This window comes from Ambystoma mexicanum, chromosome 1q (genome assembly GCF_040938575.1).
Source record: "Ambystoma mexicanum isolate Mex_15411 chromosome 1q, UKY_AmexF1_1, whole genome shotgun sequence".
In the NCBI taxonomy this organism is placed as follows: Eukaryota; Metazoa; Chordata; class Amphibia; order Caudata; family Ambystomatidae; genus Ambystoma; species Ambystoma mexicanum.
This window is the reverse complement of record NC_090922.1, coordinates 1,219,560,510-1,219,585,640: the sequence shown is the minus strand read 5'-3', so window position 1 is coordinate 1,219,585,640 and position 25,131 is coordinate 1,219,560,510. Positions and strand designations below refer to the sequence as shown.

Below are 25,131 nucleotides of genomic sequence, written 5' to 3'. Positions count from 1 at the left end.
ATGAAATGCGCAGCGCACCGCAAGATCACAGATGATGTAGGAAAAGGGAATGCTTTCGCTGATCAGATAGCCAGACAAACTGCCACAGATCTTCGCACAGAAATGCATGCTCTAAGAGAAACTAGGGATGTCTATGTAATGGACGAGGATATTGGGTCTGTGCGGGATATCCAAGCTGATGCCACAATGGAAGAATCTAAGAAATGGGCTGAAGGCTTGGGGAAATTAGATGATGATGGGTGTTGGGTGGACACAGTTGAAGGGAAATGGTTACTTCCTAATGCCTACATAGTCATGATTGTTACTATGGCACACGGTCCCACACATGTGTGTGCTCAACAGATTACGAAAATGTTAGAGAAAGTCTGGGTAAATGATAAGATTTAAAAAATTGCTCACCATTATGTCCAAAATTGCATGATTTGCCTACAGCACAATGTGGCAAAGGGGACGGTAACTCCAAGGGGTAGCTTTGGGCCTCCTTCTGTCCCGTTTGAAGTGATTAATTTTGATTTTATTGAGATGGAGCGGTGCAATAGCTTAAAATATATCCTTGTGGTCATTTGTGCCTTTAGTAAATGGTTTGAGGCTTTCCCTGTCAAAGATGCTACAGCCATGACCACTGCGAAAATTATGGTAAAAGAGTACTTCCCGTGGTTTGGGTTGCCAAGAGTCATTTGGTCGGACAATGGTCCACATTTTGTTGCTGCTGTAATTTTACAGATATGTACGGCACTAAATATTGATAAGCGATTTCATTCGGCTAGACATCCTCAAAGTGCCAGGTCGGTAGAGAGACATAACGGTATCCTAAAGAACAAAGTCGCAAAGACGTGTGCCGGTACCAAACTAAAATGGCCGGACGCCTTACCGTTCGTGTTACTAGCCATGCGCACTATCCCTCAAACTAAGACTGGGCTCTCTCCATTTGAGGTGGTGATGGGGAGGCCTGCCAATATTTGGGGTCTTCCGAAACCTAAAGCACTAAGGAGTGTTGAGAATGTATTTCTTTCAGACTACTGTAACCAGTTGACTAAAAATCTGTATTTCACGCAACGCATGTCAAGAACTTCCTCACCCAACGCTGCACGTTACAGAAGAAGCAGAACCCCTCACTAACGCTGCAATCGATGATCCTGAAGCAGCAAATAGCACTGTGAGTGAGTCGGAGAATCTCTCTGAGCCCGTGGGGCTTGGGGAACCGTCCATTTTGTCTCCACAGTCTTTGGAAAAGTCATTTCCGGAAACCATTGCTCCGAATTCTGCAACTTCCGTTGCCCCGATACGTTGCTCCCCTCAGGAAGTGACGTTACCTTATTTCCGGATCAAACAGTACCGGGAATCTCCAGATATAATCTTTGGTGGAGAAAATAGACCTACGGCATGGTTCGACTGTGCATTAAAAAAAAAAAGGAAAGGATCCTCAAGGGCTTGCTTTTGCCCAAATTTGAGAAAGAGGATTCTGTTGGCTAGGGTTGGGGAAGGACTAAGAAGCCGCACGACCGGGGGGTCGGCAGCAATAAACATTGGGGTTTCCATCCGAAGACTATGATGCCTGCCACCGCTACTGCCCGTATTGGGCAGTAGCGACTTGTAAATAAGGGGGTGACCAACTTGGACAATGAACAATGTGCCTGGGCCTCAAAAACGTATTGCTGTGTTTTGATGATAATAATTGAGGTTTTTATAGTAACTGCTTTAGGATTCTGGTACGTCGAGGAGATTTATCCTCTAGAGCCTCTTTTGCCAACTGAAATTGTACCTACTGTTTTTACTCCTTTTGTACATTTGCATACTCTGTCACCTAGGGACTCTCAGCGTAGACAGAAGTATCACAACAATACTATGATGTTGATTATGAATTCGACACATGCCATTTTTAACAAAACCAATTGTTGGGTCTGCTGGCATTTACCACAATATGGGGATAAGGGGCTAGGTTGGTATATTCATCCCTTACCTTTGACGACTGCTTGTTATTCCTCTCTTAGAGCACTGTTCTTTGGCCGATGGAATGATAGCATCTCGGGAATTTTGATGGAACTAATTTGAATAATTTAGAAAAACGTGTTCTGACTCCCCTGGGATGCTCGCTTTTCGCAAATAGGAGTAAACTCAACGTTGCTTCAATTAGGCCTTCTGATAGACTATCTCGTCCTTTCCAATCTTTGATTTCCTTTAAAATGGCTCCAATAGGCAATAAGGATGCCGTGCCTCCTTCTTACTCTGTTAACCATAACCCCGATTCAGTTTATTTCTGCATACAGAGGAATGGCACCCAGTCAATGGGAGATTTTAAAGGCTGTGCCAACGTTGCAAATTTGACTGGGGAAAACAGACCTCTGTATGTAGGCGAACCTGTCTATTTCGTTTGCGGTAATGTAGCATTTCCCTGGTTGCCCAGGGATTGGCAGGGAACCTGTTATTTAGGGATCCTGTTACCTGGGGTATTCATAGCAAGCACTTTGGAAGTTTCAAAGGCTCGTCCACAGCGGGACGAGAATGGTGATACCCCCGCACAAGTCCTGGGAGATATAGCAAAATCAGTTGTGCCATTTTGGGGGCAGATAGCAAATTCTGAAGACGTCAGGAGACTAGCGAGAGTACTGGAGAGAACCATCAACCGGACCACAGATATACTCTATAACATGACATTAGAGCAGAAAGCGATAAGATTAGTAGCACTCCAGAATCGGATGGCATTAGATATCATTCTGGCTGAACGTGGTGGAGTATGTAACATAGTGGGGTCTGTTTGCTGTGTTTTCGTACCAGACACCTCCCCAACCATTTTCAAAGCAATTCCGAATCTGCACGTCCTTAGCTCAGAAGTGCATGTTCCTGAGAAGAACTGGAATCTTAGAGCTTGGTTTTGGGATTTCTTGCGGTCTTGGGGTTGGAAGGTGCTTTCAGTTTTGCTGATCATTTTGGGAGTTCTGCTATTCCTTTGTTGTTGTATCCAATGTCTGCCTAGTATATGTTCGATGCTAGGGGGATGTTGTGCTCAGGCGATAGGTATGATAGGACATAAAGTATATGCCCCGGATAAAACTTCCAAGGAGTATGTGTTAAAAGAGATCTTAGTGAACGACCTGATGGCCATAGATATCTCTGACAGCGATCAGGGTGTATGAACGATGACGTATGGAGTTACTTGCAAGGAGATCCGAAGTAGTCTTAGCACTTGGCATAGGCCAAAAGGAGGGTTTGTCAAACTGGATATTAAATTATGCCTCCTATTGTAACAATTGTATGTATATTGGCCTATGCCAAGTTGCTTAAAACTGTACGCGAATAACTCTCTACGGCAAGGTCTTGACCATAGAAATTGATGTAAGCCGCCATCTTGAATCGAGCTGCCATTTTAGGTTCTCTTGCTGTGTAAAAATCACCCTGTACATCAAAATGGTGGACAATGCCATTCCGAACAGAATCTGGTCGTCATGACCTCCGTACAGTTAATGTATAACTTGCCTACAGGCCACTTGTTAAGGTCGTGAACTGAGACCTTGTCCTTCTGTTGACCTGTGTGTAAATGGATTTTCTATGCACAAAGTTGACCTGGCAGAGACCCTAGACCAGTAATACATTCATGGAATGGTTAACCCGCGAAGGGGTTGGACAACAGGCTGGAGAAATGTATATAAGCCTGAATGTCCCAATGTAAAGTCTCTCACTGAATACATCGAACCCCGTTAAAGTTTGTTGTGTTGTACTGGGGCCGAAAGCTATCCGATCTGTCATTGACTTTGTCACTGCTTGACCTTAAAATAAAGTACTTTGTATGTTCCTTTGTAACCAGTATTTGGTGTGTTTCCTTTGGTTTTCCCGGCCTCATATTATTTTTCTCTTTTCACAGTCTGAGCTGCCCACCTTCACAGCCACCGTTCCCTCCTGGGGGGAACTGGAGCCCCAATTAAGCCACAATGAGCCAGCACAATGCCTTGCCAGGTCCTGTCTTGCAGAGAGGCCATTTCCTAAGCAGGCATGCTGCCCACGGGCCAACAAAGTCACATGTTCCTCATTAATCCTCAGACCATTGACACCCGACCACCAGGCATCACTGTAAAGGGCAGCAATGTTAAGGACAAAGACAGTTTGGCCTTGTTTGGTCCTTTCTTTAAAGTCCTAGGTTCTGGTCCAATTGCCTGTACTGCTATTACCTCTACCCATAACAACCTCCACCACCATGGGAAATGCACTTGGACTGAAACTTCAATAGGAATGAGACTGATCACTATCGAACAACTGCCTTAATTTTTATTTTTAGTTGCAATCAGCTTATAGCCTTAATAATTGTTTTAGTCACTACTGTCCTATAGCCTTAGTTTTTATTGTTTATTTTTTTTATTTATACATGTAGCCAGCATAGGCTTTATATAAAACAGACAATTACAAGACATCACATTATTATCAATAGACTTAAAAACTGTAACGCAAATATTTCAACAAGACATCCATTACGCTTTCAACATTCAGTGGGCACAATCATTATTCAGTTAATGCTTTTAAAATCTTCATAATTTCTACATAGAATGTCATCATGTGATGTATCAGGTTAGTATCACTACCTTCCTTCAGATTAGACCACAGAACTTTCTTTTACTAGAGTATTGCCGCATAGTACGTGTTCTTAGAGTTGTTAGACTCTCACCTGCTCACAGTATATGCATAAACGACACTTCCGATCGTGCGTGGTATACGCATTCTTGCTCCCACTGTTTTCAGAACTTTTGATCGGTTACACTTGCAGAACAAATAATTGCGCATGCTGTCACTATTAATGTAAGCATCAATATGATTGCACCTAGTGATGCGATTTGACCAATATGCCATAAAGGGACCGCTGTTTACATGCGATGCAAGCCTTACCATGTCTATTCTTGGTACGTATCTTTTATATCTGCCTTCTGCTCTGTACTGCTGGGCACCGGGATTCTATGCCATGTGCTCGCCTGCTGTACCAATTGAGAACAAGCTGCGTGTATCCCTTGTTTAAAAATGTGCTGTAAAATGCAGCCTTTTAACCCCTTATTTTCTAAATATTCTTTCTGGAGGGAAACCCCAGTGGCCCACCTAGGTTGGTGAGGGTGCCCTCTCTGTGCTTGCTTGCTCGTGGCCTTAAGTGGGAAATCGTTCCACCCCTCCAGTAAAACAATTCAACAACTCTCACTGTCCTTGACAATAAATATATGTTGCAATATACAATTCTGATGTTTGCCTTCAATGCAGAGGAGGCGTGCCTGTTTGTAATCTTTAATACGGTTTCATTTAGGGAGTCATTGCTGCACTGTAAATATAGGTTGTTAAATTATTATCGCCGACATTTTAATTTGTGGCTCTAATTATCTGCTTGAAATGGAGCGAATGAGAATTCCAATAAATCGACGTCTGACTAAGGAAATCCATGCCATGTTTTGTAGCCAATGGGTGATGGGGTGGCTGCCTGCTCGTTGGTCCTTCCCTTCATCACCCCCACGCGATTCCAGCACAGCCTCACGCGCAGCTGAACTGAATTGTCACGGGAGGCTGCCCCCGCGCGACAGTCATAGCCTGGGTGACCTTTGACCGGCTATGAATATCAAATCAAAAGTCGGCGTGTCACAAACCACGGGTGCCTGGTGGCGCTGATCTGCAGCAGCCGCAGCAGCAGCAGCAGGAAGACGCCGGGGATGGACGGGACTGCAGCTGAAGGTAGGGCGAGCAAGGACACGATAGGCTGCACGAAACGCCAGCAGAGAGTGATGCTGCAAAACCGCGCGCGCGGTAGAAATTCCCTGACAGCGCGCAGTCACTCCGCCCGTCTCTTTCTAGTCAGGAAGCATGCCTGACAGGCTGTCATTGCGTAGTGTCATGCCTCATATTCCCTTTTTAGAATTAAGATATGCTGAGTCTAAATGCCCGAGGGAATTTCTAATTCCGCGGTAGGTAATTCTGTCAACAGGAAGCTAATGATTAAGGGCACGAGATGTCCCCGTGGCGTGACGCTGCACGCGCACGGCATTGCGACTGCACCGTGCAGTTCCATTACCAGGTGCCGAGGGGGTGCGGGAACTCGGGATGCCCCCTCAGCGCGTCGTCATTCCGAGGAATGTTGCGTATCCCTCGCGTTATAACGCCGCTGGTGCTTGCCTGCAAGCCGCCGCCGCCGCCGCTTTAGAGTATTAATCGCCGCTGGCTCTTGCGCAGAGGCATTATTGCTCCCGGCTTTAAGTTTGCCGCACATGGGGCATTTACACAATTATTTCTCCTTGATGCGTGAATCACGCGCTGGCCTTCGCAGGCTTCTACGTCGGTGCACAGTGAGTCGGGACTCTCGTGTAGGGCAAGAATGCCGGGGCTGCGCGACATTATCACGTCTCACGTGCACTGTGCACGTGGGTCCTTTAACACTAGAAAGCAAGCGCTGTAGGAAGGAGGAGAGAGAGTGGAGGTTCAAAATCAAGGCAGTTTTGAAAGTATAGTGGGGAATCTATCCTTCTATCTACCGATCTGGCATTCACCCTTTCTGTCATCATATCCTCACGCCTATCTGTTCGTTTGTCTCTCCGCCCTTCTTTCTCTATCCATCCATTCCTCTTTCGCTAAATATATGCATTTATATATCCGTCTCTATATTTCTCTTTCTCTCCATCCATCCATCCATCCATCCATCCATCCATCCATCCATCCATCCATCCATCCATCCATCCATCCATCCATCCATCCATCCATCCATCCATCCATCCATCCATCCATCCATCCATCCATCCATCCATCCATCCATCCATCCATCCTTTTAGCTATGTGTTGGTGCGTGTGTGTGCTCTGAGAGAGAGGAACACGCATACAGAGAGAGCCGGAGAGAAAGAGAAGTGCAATTTCTTTGAAGTACTAAAGGAGAAGTCTTACACTATGGCTATGTGCACACACGTAAACACTACTAAAAGAAAAGTCTTACACTATGCATATGTACACACACACACACAGGCAGAGTTGGGTTGTTCCTTTTTAGATGGCTATCTTCTTTCCCAGTGATTGCTGGGTTGGTTACACATTTGCTGGATCCTTGAATTCCTGAACGTGTTTGAAGTCGCAGCGACATTATTTCTATTTTACTTACGAGTACATTATTTAATAGTGACATTTCAGTTGGTGTGCAAGCTGAAATCGGCGCAAAACTGCGCATTCTGTGTTTGCGTTTCTTTCTCTGAAAGTGCACTGTTTTGCAGTCAGCGGATCTCTGAAACGCATGCGATTCAGTTCTGCGGATGCGGCTCCTAACACGAAGGCTCAGTGCAACCAGTTACTGATCCCATTAATTGTGGACATGCCCCGAGATGAGCCGCACAGAGGCCGTGCCGCGCTTTGTTGTCTTTCCGGAGAGCAATTGTTATGTCCTTGGACGTGGATTGCGCTCATCCAGTTGCCAGTGTAATCTCTGACATGTAACTGCTGACCGGACTAATCTGTTCCAGACACATCCAGCCATCTCTCCCAAAGATTAATCCTCGGCTAAGCTTCATGCTGCAGCCCTGAACTCTGCACACTTCTTTTACTCATCAGATTATCTGCAAAGTTCCTTTCATTTTTTTTGTTCTGCCATAACCAAACATTTTTCCCCCCAATACTTTTGTCATTTGGTTGTTTTCAATCCTTTGACAAAAGTTTAAACGTTAATACAAAAGCAACATTTATCATATAAAATCAATACAAAAGCATCGAATAATTTTATTAACAATATACAATCATCAGGTAATACATTTTAAAATGTATAATAAAAATACAAAGATGACTCAAAATTCATTCAGGGCTCAATGAGACTAAAAACCCCACAACTGGTAACACAGTTGATGTAACCCGACAGGCTAAACACAAATGCAAAAAAGGGCGTCCTTTATGCTTAGAGTGATTAATAATTCTGTACTTTTCACACTAAAAAATGCACCAGCTTTTAGGCTGCATTCTCCAAGGCTAGAATACTTACATGTTTTTTTTTAATTGCAACAGAATTTCTGTTGGAAGGAGCGGGGCCCGAAACTGCCATCGTAGTCCCTATTCCTACCACCAGGACTGTCATCCTTTTCTCCCACGGTTGATAATGGCTCAGGAACTTGGTAAGCCCCCAGGCCATTATCCAAGACAAATGGAAAATAAACGGACCACCACCATGGTGGTGTGCATCAATCTCTCCCGCCACATAGGATTCCCAATGAATGCAACTGTTATGGATCCCTAGCCTGTCTGCCTGCTTCAAAATATTATGTTGGCAAAGGAACCTGCAGATTCTATGAATTTAGGAGAGGAGTGGATTTCTCACTCTGTGTCCAGCTCCATATTTGGACTCTGATCAAAATGGGCGTCGAGCCAGAGAAACAAATGGAGAGCATATCCTGTGTTTCACTGCCTTAGGGTAATTTGGGCCCCAACAAAATGACGGTCATAGACTGCTGGCTGCTGATATCCTCGTCTAGCGCTGCAATCCATGACACCCTCAGTCTCGTCACCTCTCTTTGTGTGTACTGGATTTCACTTATTTAGCTCTAAAGATTGGGGTCCCCTACCTGCTGTTGGATCCACACTTCCCGTGAGAATGAGCCTCTCTTGAGTGATTTTTTTGCAGCAGCTTCTTACTGTTATCTCTCTTGCAGAGTATTTATGGTGGCAGATAAAGGGCTGATGATAATGCCTTTTCCTTTTAATCAACGCAGCTGAATACAGCTTTTAGAAGTCACCTTTCTCCACTCCATCTCCTAACTGCTTCATCAAAGGAAGTTTTCAAATCCCCTTCCTGCTAAACTTTACACCCACACCTATCCCTCCTTCTGTGAAACCATACTGAACTAGTGATCTCTTTACCTGCCTTCTTGTGGTCAAATTACCCAAGCATTAAAAAGATTATGTGAAGCTGTCACTCACCCAGACCAATGTGATTGCCCCAAATGTCATCACAGATGAGCGGTAGGCTGACTGTCTACTCTTAAAATTGTTCTGTCAATTAGCAAAGTTAAATAAAGATTTTTAGTCCATTTGGTATGCAGGCTTCTAATTGTATTTGACCTACTGTTGAGTGTTCTCAATGTCACTGGGCCTAGTAAGATCGTTGTTTTTGTCCTCCCCTGTTCCTTGCCTTGTCGCGCTCTGAAACACTTGTGTATGAGCGCGATAGAAATAAAATATCAATTTCAATATCAATACTGGATTGCAACATGATAAAAAAAGAAATTTTGTGGATTAGAAACATTGTTGTTAACAAGTGTACCTTTATAGAGAACGAAGCATCTCTTCCAATTTAGCATACACTTTTTATTTTCTTTATATTTTCAATTTGTTGCCTTATGGTTTTGCATAAACAATTGTCAAAAAGCATTCCAACATCCATTATGATTATATTCACTATAGATTTTATACTCATAGTAGAACTGTTTTCACAAAAAGTAGGACTGCTGTTCTTTTTGCCTTACGTAAGGAAGCATTCTTTCTCTGTTTCAAACAATATAGCTCTTCATCAGGGACAAATCTGAAATATAGTTAAACAAAGTACCTTAGTATAATGAATGCTGTTTCAAACCAACAAATACATACATCCTGATTATGTTGTAGTTTGCAATCTATATGAGTCCTTTCCGGTCAAAGATTCTGGATTGTCAAGTCCAGATATGAGAAATCAATAACAGGAAATCATTTTTTTTTCTTTTTTCAAATTACGATGCAGCTATATTTGTATTTGGGTTGTAAAAAGACCACTTTTCAGAGTAAGCTAAAAATAAATGTCTACATGTGTGTCTAGCATACATTAAAGACGTAGAGAGGCACTTTCACACTCGTTTTCGGATGTTCGGATGTTGAGAACGACGAGTGTACAGCTTTCTGCATATTCCTCCGACATCCGTCAATTCTACATGGTACAGGGTCTGCCAGTGGAGTGTCAAATGCTGCACATTCACTGCAGTTAGGATAGACACCCCAGCCTGCACTGCAGTTAGGATAGACACTCCAGCCTGCACTGCAGTTAGGATAGACACCCCAGCCTGCACTGCAGTTAGGATAGACACTCCAGCCTGCACTGCAGTTAGGATAGACACTCCAGCCTGCACTGCAGTTAGGATAGACACCCCAGCCTGCACTGCAGTTAGGATAGACACTCCAGCCTGCACTGCAGTTAGGATAGACACCCCAGCCTGCACTGCAGTTAGGATAGACACCCCAGCCTGACATCACAGTGAGGCAATCATGATGTTTCAGCATTAAACAGAGCCATCACACATGTGCAATCTCTACAGTGTGTGTTTGAGACACCTGACATGGTTCATCATCCCCAGAAAGGCATGTAAGTAGCCATGTTTTTCAAGGGAAGGTGGTGTCAGCATGGCACCGGATGTCTCCAGGAGCAGTACACTGCAAAAGAAAGGCATTTCCAAAAAATGATGTTAAGGAACCCTCCGGAGATGGGATTCTCCCTGGTGCTCTAAGACCACTTTTGTAGTAATAGGGAATGTGTGCTCTTCCAGAAGAAGGCGGTTTCATCCTGGGACTCTCTTATCCCAGTACCAGGCAGACATCTTCTCCTGACAGGATGCACATTCTCTTATTTGATTAGTTAAGAATATTTTGGAGCATAATACACCAGGAATGTGCTCAATCCCATAGTAACTTGTTTCACTGAGACAACACTTGAGTCAGCATCACATATAAATTCCAGCCGGGTAGACGCGTCCATGCAGTAAACATGAGCTGCGAATTTAATTGAATTTTTGTGCTTTCTAAAAAAGGAAACATTTGGAGTTGCAATTTATTTGCATGTTTTTTTTATTAAAAAAATGATCAGGAGCATATTGTTTTTTATTGCATCAACTATTTGTACTGCTAAATCCTTAATCAATGAACCAATTGAATATCGCCGCCAGGGAGAAAAATAGAGATTATACATTCTCTTTTTATGTACATTTAGTGAAATGGCAAAACAAGTGAATATTATTGTTTGGCACTCACGGTCTGAATCCAAAGATGCTCTGTTTTCCCTTCAGCTGCATGCAATCTTGTTTGATTTGAGATTGTGATGTGAATATTCAGCGCTGTGCAAGAGATACTCTAGTCTGCAGGATCAAGAGAAAGATTCTTAGTTGGGGGTAACAACAGTAGGAGAGTGTCAGATCCGTGCACTCTGGGTGGATGAGCGCCTCGTTGCACCCAGAGTCATTGGGATCTCCATGTGGCCTCCGTCGTAGGGATCACGATGGTCACTTGGGTCATCGGATGGTCATGTTATCACAGATCTTTCATAATGATTTTGCAGGAACCAAAATAACTGCCTTCTGGCAAATTGACCTGAAAATTAGCATTGAGAAATGATGTGGCAAAAGGTCCTAGTCAGTGCTCCCCACCTAGGAATGTGCGAGCGCGTAAAAATAAAGAGTTGATCAATGAAGTCATTGCATCCATTTGTAAGGAGATATAACCACAAGTCCCAGAATTCCGAGAACACAAACCAGGACTGGAAGGCTTCTCATGAATATAATTGGGATACCTGAGAGCTATGTGACCGAGTCTTCAGTGGATGGTGCTAACCTGCAGGTGGAGAGAGCAAATAAGACATTTAGGGGAGGCATCTATCGAGCTGACTGATTGCTCTGCACTGTAGCGCAGCATTGCACCTAACAGTTCTAACAATACCTATGAACACCACTGACCACTAAGCCACCTACATTGTATCTGCTCTCGTGGGGGTGGGTGCCATGGGGTGGTACTAAATGTGCATGTCAGCTGGGGAGGGCTGAGGGTTGTGCCTCTCTATTCTTCTTTAATGGGAGCATGCAGAAATGTAGAGGGCTCCCCTTATTTGCATCGTGAAAAAAGCATTAATATCAGCGAACACCCCCTTTAAAGTGCAGAGGTTCGAAGTTAGTGACAACTGCAAGCAACCCATCTGCCAGGTTCTACCACGCGAATGCTGCACTTTTATTCTGGCACACATTTGAAAAGAGATGAGGAACACAGGCTTACATGCTGCATATGCATTGTAATAATTGCAGTTTGGATGTTGAGGATCCCTTGTGGGTGGGTCAAGTATAAGGACCTTAATAGCGCGTGCATACCCATATCATTATACATTAGGTTGACGAGGCTAAGACAGATGCTATCAGGGCAAGGCAGAAGCGGGCAGGATTTCACATATGTTCAGGTATTCCAAAAGGACACATTTCCAAAGAAGCTTAAGTCAGCAGGACGAACTGGGGAATGGGCTAGTAGCGGATTAAAACATCCATGGTTCTTAATAGTACGACAAATATTTTAATACATTATTTTAAAAAAAATCTTCCTTGTTCACAGTATTGCCAAGTAAGATCCTACTAATTGGAAAAGTGAGATCCAGTAGTTTCAAAAACATAGATTCGAATTTTCTTAATCAGTGCATGTTTCCACCAGTACAGATTCTAGGTTAACAGAAATGTAAAATGTGTGCTCATTTAAAATAAATAAATAAATAAATCAGTTATAGATTACTATTTGAAATTGGAGTCTGTGAAAAATATAAATCATAACTTATGGATCAGGGTTTCTTGTGTTCAATTGAACTCTCTTTTAAATTGTTTCAAATACAGCAAATTAGAATATAAATAACAGTCCTGTGATCTACCACACTCCCCAGCGCGACGTGAAGTGGGTCAGTGAATGTCTGGTGCAGTCATTTAAGGTGGTTAAATGAAGTCCCTCTCTCAAATAAGAAAACAGTATATACAAGAAGCTACGTAAGGTGGAGGAGAGACCCCCTAAAACATGTCTTGGTGGAGATCACCCTTAAAAACATGGATCTTACAGGCTGTGATGCTTCTGTTAACTGCTCTCCAACTTAGAACCCACATTAAACTAGATGTTGCCATAGAGGTATGCACTGTACTATTGTTGCTACCATTTTTTTCTCTGACAAAAAGCTTTTCTCAGCAAGCATTTATGGAGCTGAAAAATCCTTATTCACCACCAGAAAGAGTTTTCCTCTCAAGATTCAGACATAGAACGATGTAGAGGAGCCGATGTATACATCCACAGGATACCCCCCATCCCTACCTCCTTTGTATCGGAGACATGAGAGCGTGCCTTGCCTGACACCAGCTATCATACCCGTACCGCAGCGAGTATTTGGAAGGAGATATCCATTGAGACAACCCTATCGAATGTCCTCTCGAATTGACGACAACCTACAGGAGGTACTCCCTGAAGGAATATAAGAAAGAGCTAAGCAAATTAACTGATGACGTTATAAGAACGTGTGCGCGACGTCCCGAGATACCGAATGAAGACGAAGTATGGATCCTAGAGGGCAAATAACGAAGTAAAGAAAGTGGACTATCAAAGTTGAAAAGAAAAAGTTTACATGTTAACCAAGTGTGGCAGAAAACAGAAGTTCAATGAATGTACAGACGCTGAAACGCAAGGTAGATCAAGTCATCGTATAGGCTAGCTATGAGTAGTGAATAGAAGGTGGAGCCGCCATTGTATAGAAACTGGACATTGGTCTCATAAAATAAATAAGCCCAACCCATGAAAGGGGAAGAAAAAGCTGTGTCGCAGCAGAATAACAGGTTGCTGAAGCTGCATAGCGAGGCTGCCAGGCCTGTAGTCAAGATCCTAGAAATCAAGGTCAGCCATCTACTCTGAAGAAGAACGAGTGTGCAGAGGACGAATTCTCTAACTTTAAGGTGCAAGAAAGAACACAAAGTATGCCACGTTTTAGTTCATTGAAAGCATTTTAAAGCTGCAGAATGGACCAAATCGTGGTCTCTTGTCACATGAGCCAGTTCGAACTTGGAGTTCCAGACACAATAGCGAGTGCCCTCACTCCTGTGCATTCCCAGGATGAGAATACTCTGCAAGGCCAAGTTCAAAGACAGTTTCATGGCAGAAGGCATGGGTAATGAGAGATGTTGGGCTAATTGGGTGGTGAGGTAGCTTCATGTCCTATCTCCCTGCATCTTGGTCTTGGCTTACGTGCTGCTAAATTAACCGAATGTTCCAGACATGGCACAAGCGTGCTAACCAATTGTATTAGTCCGTATAACAAAGGACCCTATATCTTAGAAGAGCAATGAAACACGGTGTAAATATTTCTTCTTAAATTACATGTTTGAAGAGGTAGGCATAAGTTGTACACCCGATAAAGGACTGCCAATAACAATCTTAGCTCCTATATGATTGTATATTTAGATGTTTCCCTTAACCAATCGCGACCCTGGATAGGTTTTTCACTATTGCCACGCAGTATGACGTCACTCTGACGCATAATTAATATATTTTTTGTTAAAATCACTGAGAGACTGAGCGTACGTCTATTGATGTTTGTTGTAACCTCCCTGTTTTAGATACATTGTTAATAAAACAGTATCTTGCCAGCTTCTTGAGTTTGTCCGGTTATTGGCACTCTGGTGTAATGCCATCCATTAACAGATGCATGTTCCAAGGGCCTTAAGCTCATGTGGTAGCAGTGCGGATGGTTCCAGATCCAACCTATTTTGACTTCAGAGTTTTGGACCATCGGGCATCCTCCACCATTATCTGGAAGATTGTGGAGTTTCCTGTGGAGATTATTCTGGTGGAATCCCATCCATTAACAGATGCACGTTCCAAGGGCCTTAAACTCAAAGACAAACATTTGTAATTGCCCCATGCACAAATGCAGAACACAGAGCTCTGGTGAAGTAAACCAGCAGCCATATATGTTTTTAGATTTGGCACATGCAGTGGTGCTTCTGCCACTTGTGGTGAAAACATTGTTAACAGAAAACAGAAAAGAAGGGGTACAGGACAAATGGACATGACCCTTCAAGGTTGTAGGCAAACTTGGAGAGGTGAATTATTTGGTAGACTTGGGCAACCCCAAGGAGGCCCCTAGGGTCTTTCATATCAACCGCCTGAAGGCTTATGTTTCCAGACCAGAGAGAGGAGCTTTGCTCTTAGCTTCTAATCAAGAAGAGGAGTAGATTGAGCCTCTCCCAGATCTTCTCAGGGGACACCCTTTGGATGGGTCTATAGGAGTTAAACTCTCTTCTAATCGGACTCTGCATCAACAAGAGGAGTGCAAGGCTCTGTTAAATCATGTTCCCCCTCTGTTCTCACTTACACCAGGCTAGACACCTTGGGGCCAACATGACATTGATATTGGTGATAGTGTACCTGTCATACTGAGGGGCTACAGAATGTCAGATGATGTGAGAAATTACATTAAAGAGGAGGTCAACAAGATGCTTGACCTTGCAGTGATTGAACATTCCACAAGTGCATGGGCTAGCCCTGTTGTGTTAGTGCCGAAAGCAGGTAACAAAGAACTTTGTTTCTGTGCGGACTATAGAGCCTTGAATTCATTGACTAAGACTGATGCCCATCCTTTGCCAAGGACAAATGAACTGGTGGATAGGCTGGGCTAAGTAGAATTCCTCAGTACTTTTGAATTGACAGGTGGTTATGGCATATTGCCAGGACTGACCATGCCAAAGACTAAACAGCATTCTCAACTCCAGAAGGCTTGTATCAGTTTAAGGCCTGCCCTTTGAACTAAAGAATGCACCTGACACTTTTCAGACAATGGTCAACCATGTTTTGAATGGGTTAGAGCAATTCTGCATGGCATACTTGGTTGACATTTCAGTGTTCAGCCCCGTTAGGCAGAATTATATGCTGTACCCTCTGGGAGCACTACACACAATTAAGACTACATGTGACAGTACAATTTCACCTTTGGTACAAGCCTGTACTACACAATTATAGTGGTAGCAGTAGTGGAGCAGCCAGACTTATCTCAAGAGTAAGTGAGCAGTACAAGGAGTTACACAAAGGGACAGCAATTACTATGGTTCAGGCAAACACAACAAAAGTAAAAGAATATATATTTATTTACTCAACAGTTGTTTAACATTTCACTAGTCTAAGCAAGTCCAAAATCACAATCACCAATACACCACACCACTTCCCTTAAATTCCAGACAAGTTAAGCTCACAAATGAAGTGGGAGCAAAATAGCACTCCAGCAATTTAAAAGGGAGGAAAGACAAAGTTATTAGAAACTAGGCAACACCAACAGGTAAGTAATCAGGGCAGTAGAACAGAGAGACTACAAGGTTAAAATCAGATAGAAAAGGCTTAGGGCAAAAGTCAATGGTTCAAAAGTCTTTTGCTCAAGATAATAGGTTCAATGTAGTTCACGTAAAGTTTGTGGCACAGATTCCAGATGAGGTTGGTTGGTAGAAAAGTTAGTTCAAAGAGAAGAGAAGGACAAGCCCTCGGATTGGAGAAAGATTTCAAACACTTTCACCGCGGCTGACCAAAACGGACAACCGGATTTGCAGAGTACCTTAGAACGGAGAGGGAGCTCTAGCTGAGGCGGACATTCCTGGTGGTTCCTGCAGGCTCACGGTTCCTGAAGCGACTGTCGGACGGACACGGAGTAGGAATACTGGAGGGTCCTGCGCCACCCTGGGAAGAAACCAGCAGCAGAGCAAATCAATGAATAAAAGGTGCGCTCCTTAAAATACAAGCAGGGTCCGACCTTCATGGCTATCCGGCCCACTGTAGCTCTGTACAGCGAATTCGACCAGACGAGCGGTCCTGGCTTGCAGTTTGGCCGAACTGGTTGGTCCCACCAGCTCAAGGGAATAAATTTCCTGGAGGATCGTCTCTGTCATCGGATTTGGAGATTCGGACCTGCAGCAGGGCTGTCATGATGCCTACCCCCGGGGACCCAGACCAAGTCCAGCAACCCCGGAAGCAGGCATCAAGTTACCCCAAGCAAGCCCAACAACCCCCCATCTAGGGGCTATTTGGGTGCAGTCCTGGCGCCTATGGCGTCAGGCTCATATGGAGAGTCAGTCCTGGCGCCATAGGCGCCAGGCTCATAGATTAAAACTTAACTGATGCAGACCATGCTGCAAACCTACCTGATGCAGACCATGCTGCAAGAGCTCCAAGCCAAACGTGGCTTGGAAGGGACTATTTTACCTAGGGACTATTTTTTCACTTGGGTGGGGCTGGGGAGGAATACTTACCTGGGACTACTTTGGAGGCTATTTAAAACACACCCGAAAAGAAGCACACGCTTCGCGTTATTCTGCTTCCAGCAGCATAACACTCACCGTGCTTGCAAGTCTGCATCCAGTCTTCTGCCACGCCCGCCTCGAGTTTGGAGCTCCCAGAAAAAGGGAGAAAGAAGGAGAAAAGGTTAGAACAAGAGAAATACCTTTGATCCTTACCTGAATTCCCAATCCATCGCGCCTTCGAGCTGGAAGAAAGAAGTTATTTTATGCGCGTCACCTCGCCTGCTGCAGCGCCGCGCTGAACTCACCGACCTTCGCAGCATCTTCACATTTCACCGCATCCTCCTGCATGTTCCCACCGCACTCTGGCACCTAAGGAGAAGACAAGAACAGCAAGGTGAGCCAAGGGAATACACAGAGGAATACCCCCCATAGCCTTCCTTGATTTTACCACCGGGGGTACTATTCTTCTTCACGGGTCGGCGCAGCTTCCACTGCATCCTAGCCGAACCCCGGCCCCTAAGGGGAAACAAAAGGACAGCAAGGTGAAACAAGGGACTAACAAGGGGAACCCTCCTCACCACAAAAGACTTACCTGATTTTACCGCCGGAGGCATTATTCCCCGAGACTGCATACTTTCTCTCAGCGCCTGAATAAGGGAGAAAGCAACAGGTTATGTATGGACATTATTTTATCGAACTGTGTTGGATAATACAAATCCTTACCAGAACATTATCAGTTGCCACGAGGAACTCGTCAGTAGGGTCAAGCTGCAACCTGCAAAGAATCAGACAAGAGTGAAAGTCATTCATTTGAACTCTTACGAACTACATACTTACGACGTCTTGCCGGGAATATCAGAGTCAATATTGTCCTGGAACTCACCAATTCCTTCGAGCCAGTGAAGCAACTGGTTATCTACACACCCCTGCGCTCAATGCAGGATGGAGAGCTCATCTTTTCAAATCATCATGTGAGACAATAAGAGGGGACATCCAAGGTGATCGGTGGGGAGAACAGCGGGGTGGGGGATTTACGCTCATTCAACTCCACGGGTGGTTAATCCCCTTTCTCCATTTGCAGAAGAATATTCCTACGGGCCAAGCAAACGAAGCTAGGTGGGCCAGTCCAGTCCGTCATCTCGGCCCTACATGTCACATTGGTGGAGACCGCAGCAGTCCAGTCCAGATCGACGCCTCTGTGGGAGCCAGGTGAGCATAACAGAACGCAAAGCCTTCCTACAAATTCCCACCAAGGCGTTATGGATACCTCAGAGACTGACCAATTGGCCCAATTACTAGGGGAACTGAGGGCCGAAGTGCATTCCGCCCGTCAAGAAACCAATGCCCTTAGGAGGGAACTGATTTTGTCAAAGGAGCAAACTGATGACCTTGCTAGGCAACTATTGCAAAGCCAGGCTGGACAAGCACCCCTACCTGGTTCCGGGGGAAATCCAGCTGCTGTGTTATCGAGTAACCCTGTCCAAATAAACCTACCTGGAAATATTCCATTAGCTCCACCCGAACGCTTTGCTGGAGATCCCAAAAGGTTCGCCGTGTTTATGAACCAATGCCGCTTACACTTTTTATGCAGACCTGGAGCCTTCCCAAACGATCAAGCCAAGGTAGCCTTTGTATTGTCATATCTCAGCGGCAGTGCAGCTGATTGTTCAATTCCACTAGTTACTCAGGATAACCCAATTCTTCGGGATTTTCAGGGCTTTCAAACGAGCATGGAAAGACTATTTGCCCGGCACTCCCAAGGACAGGCCCTGGATAACGAACTTTTGTCCCTACGACAGGGTAACCAGGACCTTCTATCTTACATCACAACCTTTAATAGGTTGATAGTGGAAACTGGATGGCCTGAGGTAAAACGAATCATGTTATTTCATAGAGGGCTTCGAGGAGAACTCAAGGATGTCTTGGCTCAAGTCGTGAACCCACCTCAAGACTGTGCTGAATATATAGACTTAGTGGTCCAGTTAGATCACAGACTTCAGAACAGAAAGGCTGATCGAGCCAAGTTTGAGAACAGGGTGTTGGTCAAAACCCACGCTAACCCCAAAGGAGCAGAGGCTTCAGAACCCATGCAAATCGGAGGGGTTAACAGACCCTTAACCCAGAAGGAAAGAGAAAGGAGACGACAAATGCAATTGTGTCTATATTGTGGAACTTCTGGGCATTTTCTATGGGATTGCCCTGTAAAACCACCCAAGAAGGTGGTAGGAGCTGCTGATAAAAGCCATATGGAGTCAGACTTGGGTAACAACCACGCCCGACAAGCGTAGATGTCCGCTTGCCAGGCTTGAAGCAGGATACTCAGACCTCGCATTTCATCATACCAATGGTCCTCGTAGATCCAGGGCAGCCATCGCGTATGCACGTAGTAAGGGCATACATTGATAGCGGGGCCATAGGAAATTATGTGGACTACGAATTGGCTTCCAGGATGAATCTGCCTCTCTGCCGAAAAACCACCTCAGATGTCATCACCACAGTTGATGGAACTGAAATTGCCTCAGGGCCTGTAACTCATTCCACCGCAGAGATGACATTATTGGGTCCGGATGGGCATCGAGAGGCTATTGTGTTTGATCTAATCAAGGCCCCACAGTTCCAAATAATACAGGGGATACCTTGGTTGGAAACACATAATCCTTGTATTGATTGACGAGAGAAGAGAATAACCTTCCCGGATTGTGCGCAAACCTGTTACCCAAAGAAAAATCTGAGCGCAGGCCTGGCCACAGTAACCACAGCAGTCATGCAACTACCTCCTGAGTACCAAGAATTCCAGGATGTCTTCCAAAAAGAACAGGCAAACACCTTACCTTCTCACAGATCGTACGATTGCCAAATCAATCTCATACCCGGTGCACAACCCCCTTGTAGTAGGATCTATGCCCTTACGGAACCTGAGAACCTTCACCTACGACATTACTTAGACCAGTACCTTGCCAATGGCTTTATTCGCCCATCTAAGTCCCCTGCATCTTCAGCTTTGTTCTTCGTGCCCAAAAAGGAAGGTGACCTCAGAACATGCATAGACTACTGCGCATTGAACCAGATAACTGTTAAGAACCGATACCCATTGCCTCTGATCCCTGAACTACTAGACCAAGTGAAGGATGCTTGCATATACACTAAATTAGATCTCCGGGGGGCATACCATCTGGTACGTGTAACAGAGGGCGACGAATGGAAGACTGCTTTCCGCACTAAGTATGGGTTATTTGAATACCAGGTGATGCCTTTCGGGGTTGTGCAATGCACCTGCAGCCTTCCAATACTTCATGAACGATGTCCTTCGTAAACTCATTGACGTTTGTGTTGTCGTATATATCGATGATATTCTAGTATACTCCTCTTCAGAATTTGACCATGTGAAGCATGTCCGAGCAGTCCTTGAGAAATTGCGCCAGCACAAACTATATGCAAAACTGGAAAAATGCGTTTTCCATGCCACAGAAGTTGAATTCCTTGGGTTTATCCTGACCCCAAAGGGAGTCCGAATGGACTCACGAAAGGTGGACGCAATCCTTAAGTGGCCATCACCAAGTTCAGTTAAAGGAGTACAAAGTATGCTCGGCTTTGCCAATTTCTAACGTAGATTCATCCCAGATTTTCCACATGTTGTACATCCCATCACAGCACTCTTGTGAAAAAATAAACGCTTTATGTTGACTGAAGAAGCTGAAAATGCCTTCCAAGAGCTGAAAGCGAAATTCACGTCTGCACCTGTATTAAAGCTCCTGCGCCCTGAACTTCCATACATAGTGGAAACTGATGCATCCAGTCTAGCCACGGGAGCTGTCCTGTCTCAAAAGGACCCTGAAACTGGCCAGCTTCACCCAGTAGCGTTTTGGTCCAGAAAGTTCTCGGCACCTGAGTTAAACTATGCGGTTACCGATAAGGAGTTATTAGCCATTAAATCCACCTTCAAGGCTTGGCAGCACTATCTTCTCGGTGCCAGGCATACCATTACTGTGATCACCGATCACCGGAACTTACAGTATTTAAAGATAGCCAAGGCCCAATCGTCACGTCAACTCCGATGGGCATTGTTCTTTGCCGAGTTCGATTTCGTGATAACCTATCGACCATGTAGTAAGAATGGTAAAGCAGACGCCTTATCCCGAATAGGGATGGGAGAGGCAAAAGTGAACCCTGAACCAGTACCTATAATTCCCGAACAAAGGATTCTTGGCATGACTTCTCTACAGACTCTAGAGGACATTCAGGCAAAGATCCAGCAACTCTTTGATTCTACAGCATTGCAGGACTGGGTAAAGAAAGGCCCGAACTACTCTGTCACCAATGATCTGCCTTATTACCAAGGATGGCTATTTCTGCCACACAAGGAACTACAAGAGCTAGTCATTTCCCGTTATCATGATACCCTAATGGAGGGGCACCCAGGTATTGCAAAAACTGAAGCTAAAATTAAAAGATAATTCTGGTGGGCCACCTGGCGAAAGGATATTAAATCATTTGTGATGTCTTGTGGCATTTGCGCCCAAAACAAAAGTCAAAAGAAAAAACCAGCTGGACTCTTACAACCTTTAGACATTCCGCCTACACCATGGCACACCTTATCGTTAGACTTTATTACTGATCTACCCCCATGCAATGGATTTAACACCATTCTAGTTATTGTGGATCTTTTTTCCAAGATGGCCCACTTTATTCCTTTAAAGGGATTACCTTCTGCTTCAATCCTGGCCAAGGAGTTCCTTGAAAACATTTTTCGGATACACGGATTTCCGTCCGTATTGGTCTCTGACCAGGGCAGTCAATTGATTTCACATTTTTGGAAAAAATGCTGTCAATTGGCGCAAATCGATGTGAGGTTATCGACCAGTCACCACCCCCAGACCGATGGTCAAACGGAGAGGACCAACCAGACTCTCAAACAATACCTGCGTTGTATGTTACATCAGACGGAGAGTAATTGGAAAGACATTCTTTGGATCGCCGAATATGCATACAATAATTCAGTACACTCTGGAACTGGACAAAGCCCCTTTTATACCTTATATGGGCACCATCCTCGAACCTCAGATATTGACTCACCCCAACACTTAGAAATCCCGCAGTGGACCATCTGCACACTACGATTACACAAGCCTTTAAGGAAGCAACTACACATTTAAAACAGGTGAAAAAAAAATTACATAAAGATGCTGATCGGCATGGAAGTGATTCTCCACAATACCAAATAGGGGACCAAGTATGGTTAGCCACAAAACATATACCTCTAAAGGGAACACGGACCTTTAACCCCAGATATTTGGGACCTTACTCTATTAAGACCATTCTCAACCCGGTGGCTGTCAAGTTGGACTTAACTGCTAATATGCAAGTTTATCCCGTCTTTCATGTGTCACTTTTGAAGCCAGTACAACCAGGGACAAGACTAACCAAGCCGCCAGACCCCATCCTTGTAGACGGAGAACCCGAATTTGAAGTTAAGAACATCCTGGACTCCAAGCTGATGAAGTCAAAACTTTTTTATTTAATCGACTTGAAAAGTTACGGACCACAGGAAAGGTCATGGGAACCTAGTGACCATGTTCATGCACCCCGATTGGTGAAAAAAAATTCCACCGGAATTTCCCAGACAAACCGAAACCACAGGGAAGAACGACTTTAGGAGGAGCATTGGGGGGGAGTGCTGTCATGATGCCTACCCCCGGGGACCCAGACCAAGTCCAGCAACCCCGGAAGCAGGCCTCAAGTTACCCCAAGCAAGCCCAACAACCCCTGCTAGGGGCTATTTGGGTGCAGTCCTGGCGCCTATGGCACCAGGCTCATATGGAGAGTCAGTCCTGGCGCCATAGGTGCCAGGCTCATAGATTAAAACTTACCTGATGCAGACCATGCTGCAAACTTACCTGATGCAGACCATGCTGCAAGAGCTCCAAGCGAAACGTGGCTTGGAAGGGACTATTTTACCTAGGGACTATTTATTTACTCGGGTGGGGCTGGGAGAAATACTTACCTGGGACTACTTTGGGGGCTATTTAAACCACGCCCGAAGAGCAGCACACGCTTCGCATTATTCTGCATCCAGCAGCGTAACGCTCACTGTGCCTGCAAGTCTGCATCCAGTCTTCTGCCACGCCCGCCTCGAGTTTGGAGCTCCCAGAAAAAGGGAGAAAGAAGGAGAAAAGGTTAGAACAAGAGCAATACCTTTGATCCTTACCTGAATTCCCGATCCATCGTGCCTTCGAGCTGTAAGAAAGAAGTTATTTTATGCGCGTCGCTTCGCCTGCTGCAGCGCCGCGATGAACTCACCGGCCTTCGCAGCATCTTCACATTTCACCGCATCCTCCTGCATGTTCCCGCCGCACTCCGGCACCTACGGAGAAGACAAGAACAGCAAGGTGAGCCAAGGGAATACACAGAGGAAAACCCCCCATAGATTTACCTGATTTTACCACCGGGGGTACTATTCTTCTTCACGGGTCGGCGCAGCTTCCACTGCATCCTAGCCATACCCCGGCCCCTAAGGGGAAGCAAAAGGACAGCAAGGTGAAACAACTAACAAGGGGAACACTCCTCACCACAAAAGACTTACCTGATCTTACCGCCGGAGGCATTATTCCCCAAGACTTCATACTTTCTCTCAGCGCCTGAATAAGGGAGAAAGCAACAGGTTACATATGGACATTATTTTATCGAACTGTGTTGGATAATACAAATCCTTACCAGAACATTACCGGTTGCCACGAGGAACTCTTCAGTAGGGTCAAGCTGCAACCTGCAAGGAATCGGACAAGAGTGAAAGTCAGGCATTTGAACTCTTACGAACTACATACTTATGGCGTCTTGCCGGGAATATCGGAGTCAATATTGTCCTGGAACTCACCAATTCCTTCGAGCCAGTGAAGCAACTGGTTATCTACGCGCCCCTGCGCTCAATGCAGGATGGAGAGCTCATCTTTTCAAATCATCAGGTGAGACTATAAGAGGGGACATCCAAGGTGATCAGTGGGGAGAACAGCGGGGTGGGGGGAGTTACGCTCAACTCCACGGGTGGTTAATCCCCTTTCTCCATTTGCAGAAGAATATTCCTACCGGCCAAGCAAACGAAGCTAGGTGGGCCAGTCCAGTCCGTCATCTCGGCCCTACTCGTCACATTGGTGGAGACCGCAGCAGTCCAGTCCAGATCGACGCCTCTGTGGGAGCCAGGTGAGCGTAACAGGGCTTCACTGAGCAGTTCAGTCGTGGTAGGGGTGCTCTTCTTTATGTTCCTCATTGGTTCTTTTGTTCCTGTGGTGACTCTGCTCTTTCAGTCCCAGAGACCTGGTTTTTATGCATTTTTCCCCCATTCATACACCCTGGCTGTCAATCACACAGCAGGGTGGCTTGCCTGGCAAGGCCAGTCCCCTTAGCCAATCAGACAAGAGTGCGACTTGGGTTGTTAAGGCAACTCATGGCAGGGGCCCAAAGATCCCTCCCTCACATCCTGCCCCTCTAGACTATCAGGCGCCTCAAGGAGGGCTTCTGTGCAGAAGCCCGCGAAAAGACAGCGAACAAAGGAATCATCCCCGGTTTGGCGCACAGATTAAAACACGAGAAAGACTTTAACAAAAAGAAATGGCGAATAAACCCAGCTGGAACCAAAATAAAATATATTTGATCAAGCGGGTTTATGTTCGAGGCTACTATAATAGCCTGCAACAATACCAGGTTTATATAATATAATCGCGGTAGGAAAGTTAGGGTAGATACCACTGCCACCAGCCAAGTCTTAGTGTTAAGGGAGCAAAACAAGGTTCCAAGAGGCACCGACAAAAAGGGATAAATATTAACCCTTCCCAATACTCCATGTAAAATGGGATGTACTAGGTCTGTGGTTTAAAGTGACTATATAAAGTTAATGGCAACTTTACATGTTTCTGGGGGACAGGAGTCAGCCCCAGAAAAAATGGAGTCAGTGGGAAGTCTCAAAGACAACCCTGTGTCACTGCACTGACGGTGCTGTGTAACACACACAAAAAGTGGTGCACATGGAGTAGGTGAGGCTCTAGTGCCCAAGATCACACAAACAGTAAACATACACACAGCAAAACACATGTAAGAGTGGGAAAAAAGGCTCACACTCCTACCAGGTGAAATAAAT

The 25,131-nt window shown here is 45.0% G+C and overlaps 1 protein-coding gene across 2 annotated transcripts in view; it reads left to right on the top strand.

Moving 5' to 3' along the window:
- The first annotated feature begins 5,475 nt into the window (after positions 1 to 5,475).
- The window catches only part of DNAJC6 (DnaJ heat shock protein family (Hsp40) member C6), a 564,838-nt gene continuing 545,182 nt past the window's right edge, over positions 5,476 to 25,131 (top strand). For both annotated transcript variants that reach the window (XM_069641979.1, XM_069641980.1), the window contains exon 1: positions 5,476 to 5,694. In XM_069641979.1, coding sequence (XP_069498080.1) covers positions 5,673 to 5,694 — 22 coding nt within the window. In that variant the 5' untranslated portion in view covers positions 5,476 to 5,672. The remainder of the gene's footprint in view (positions 5,695 to 25,131) is intronic.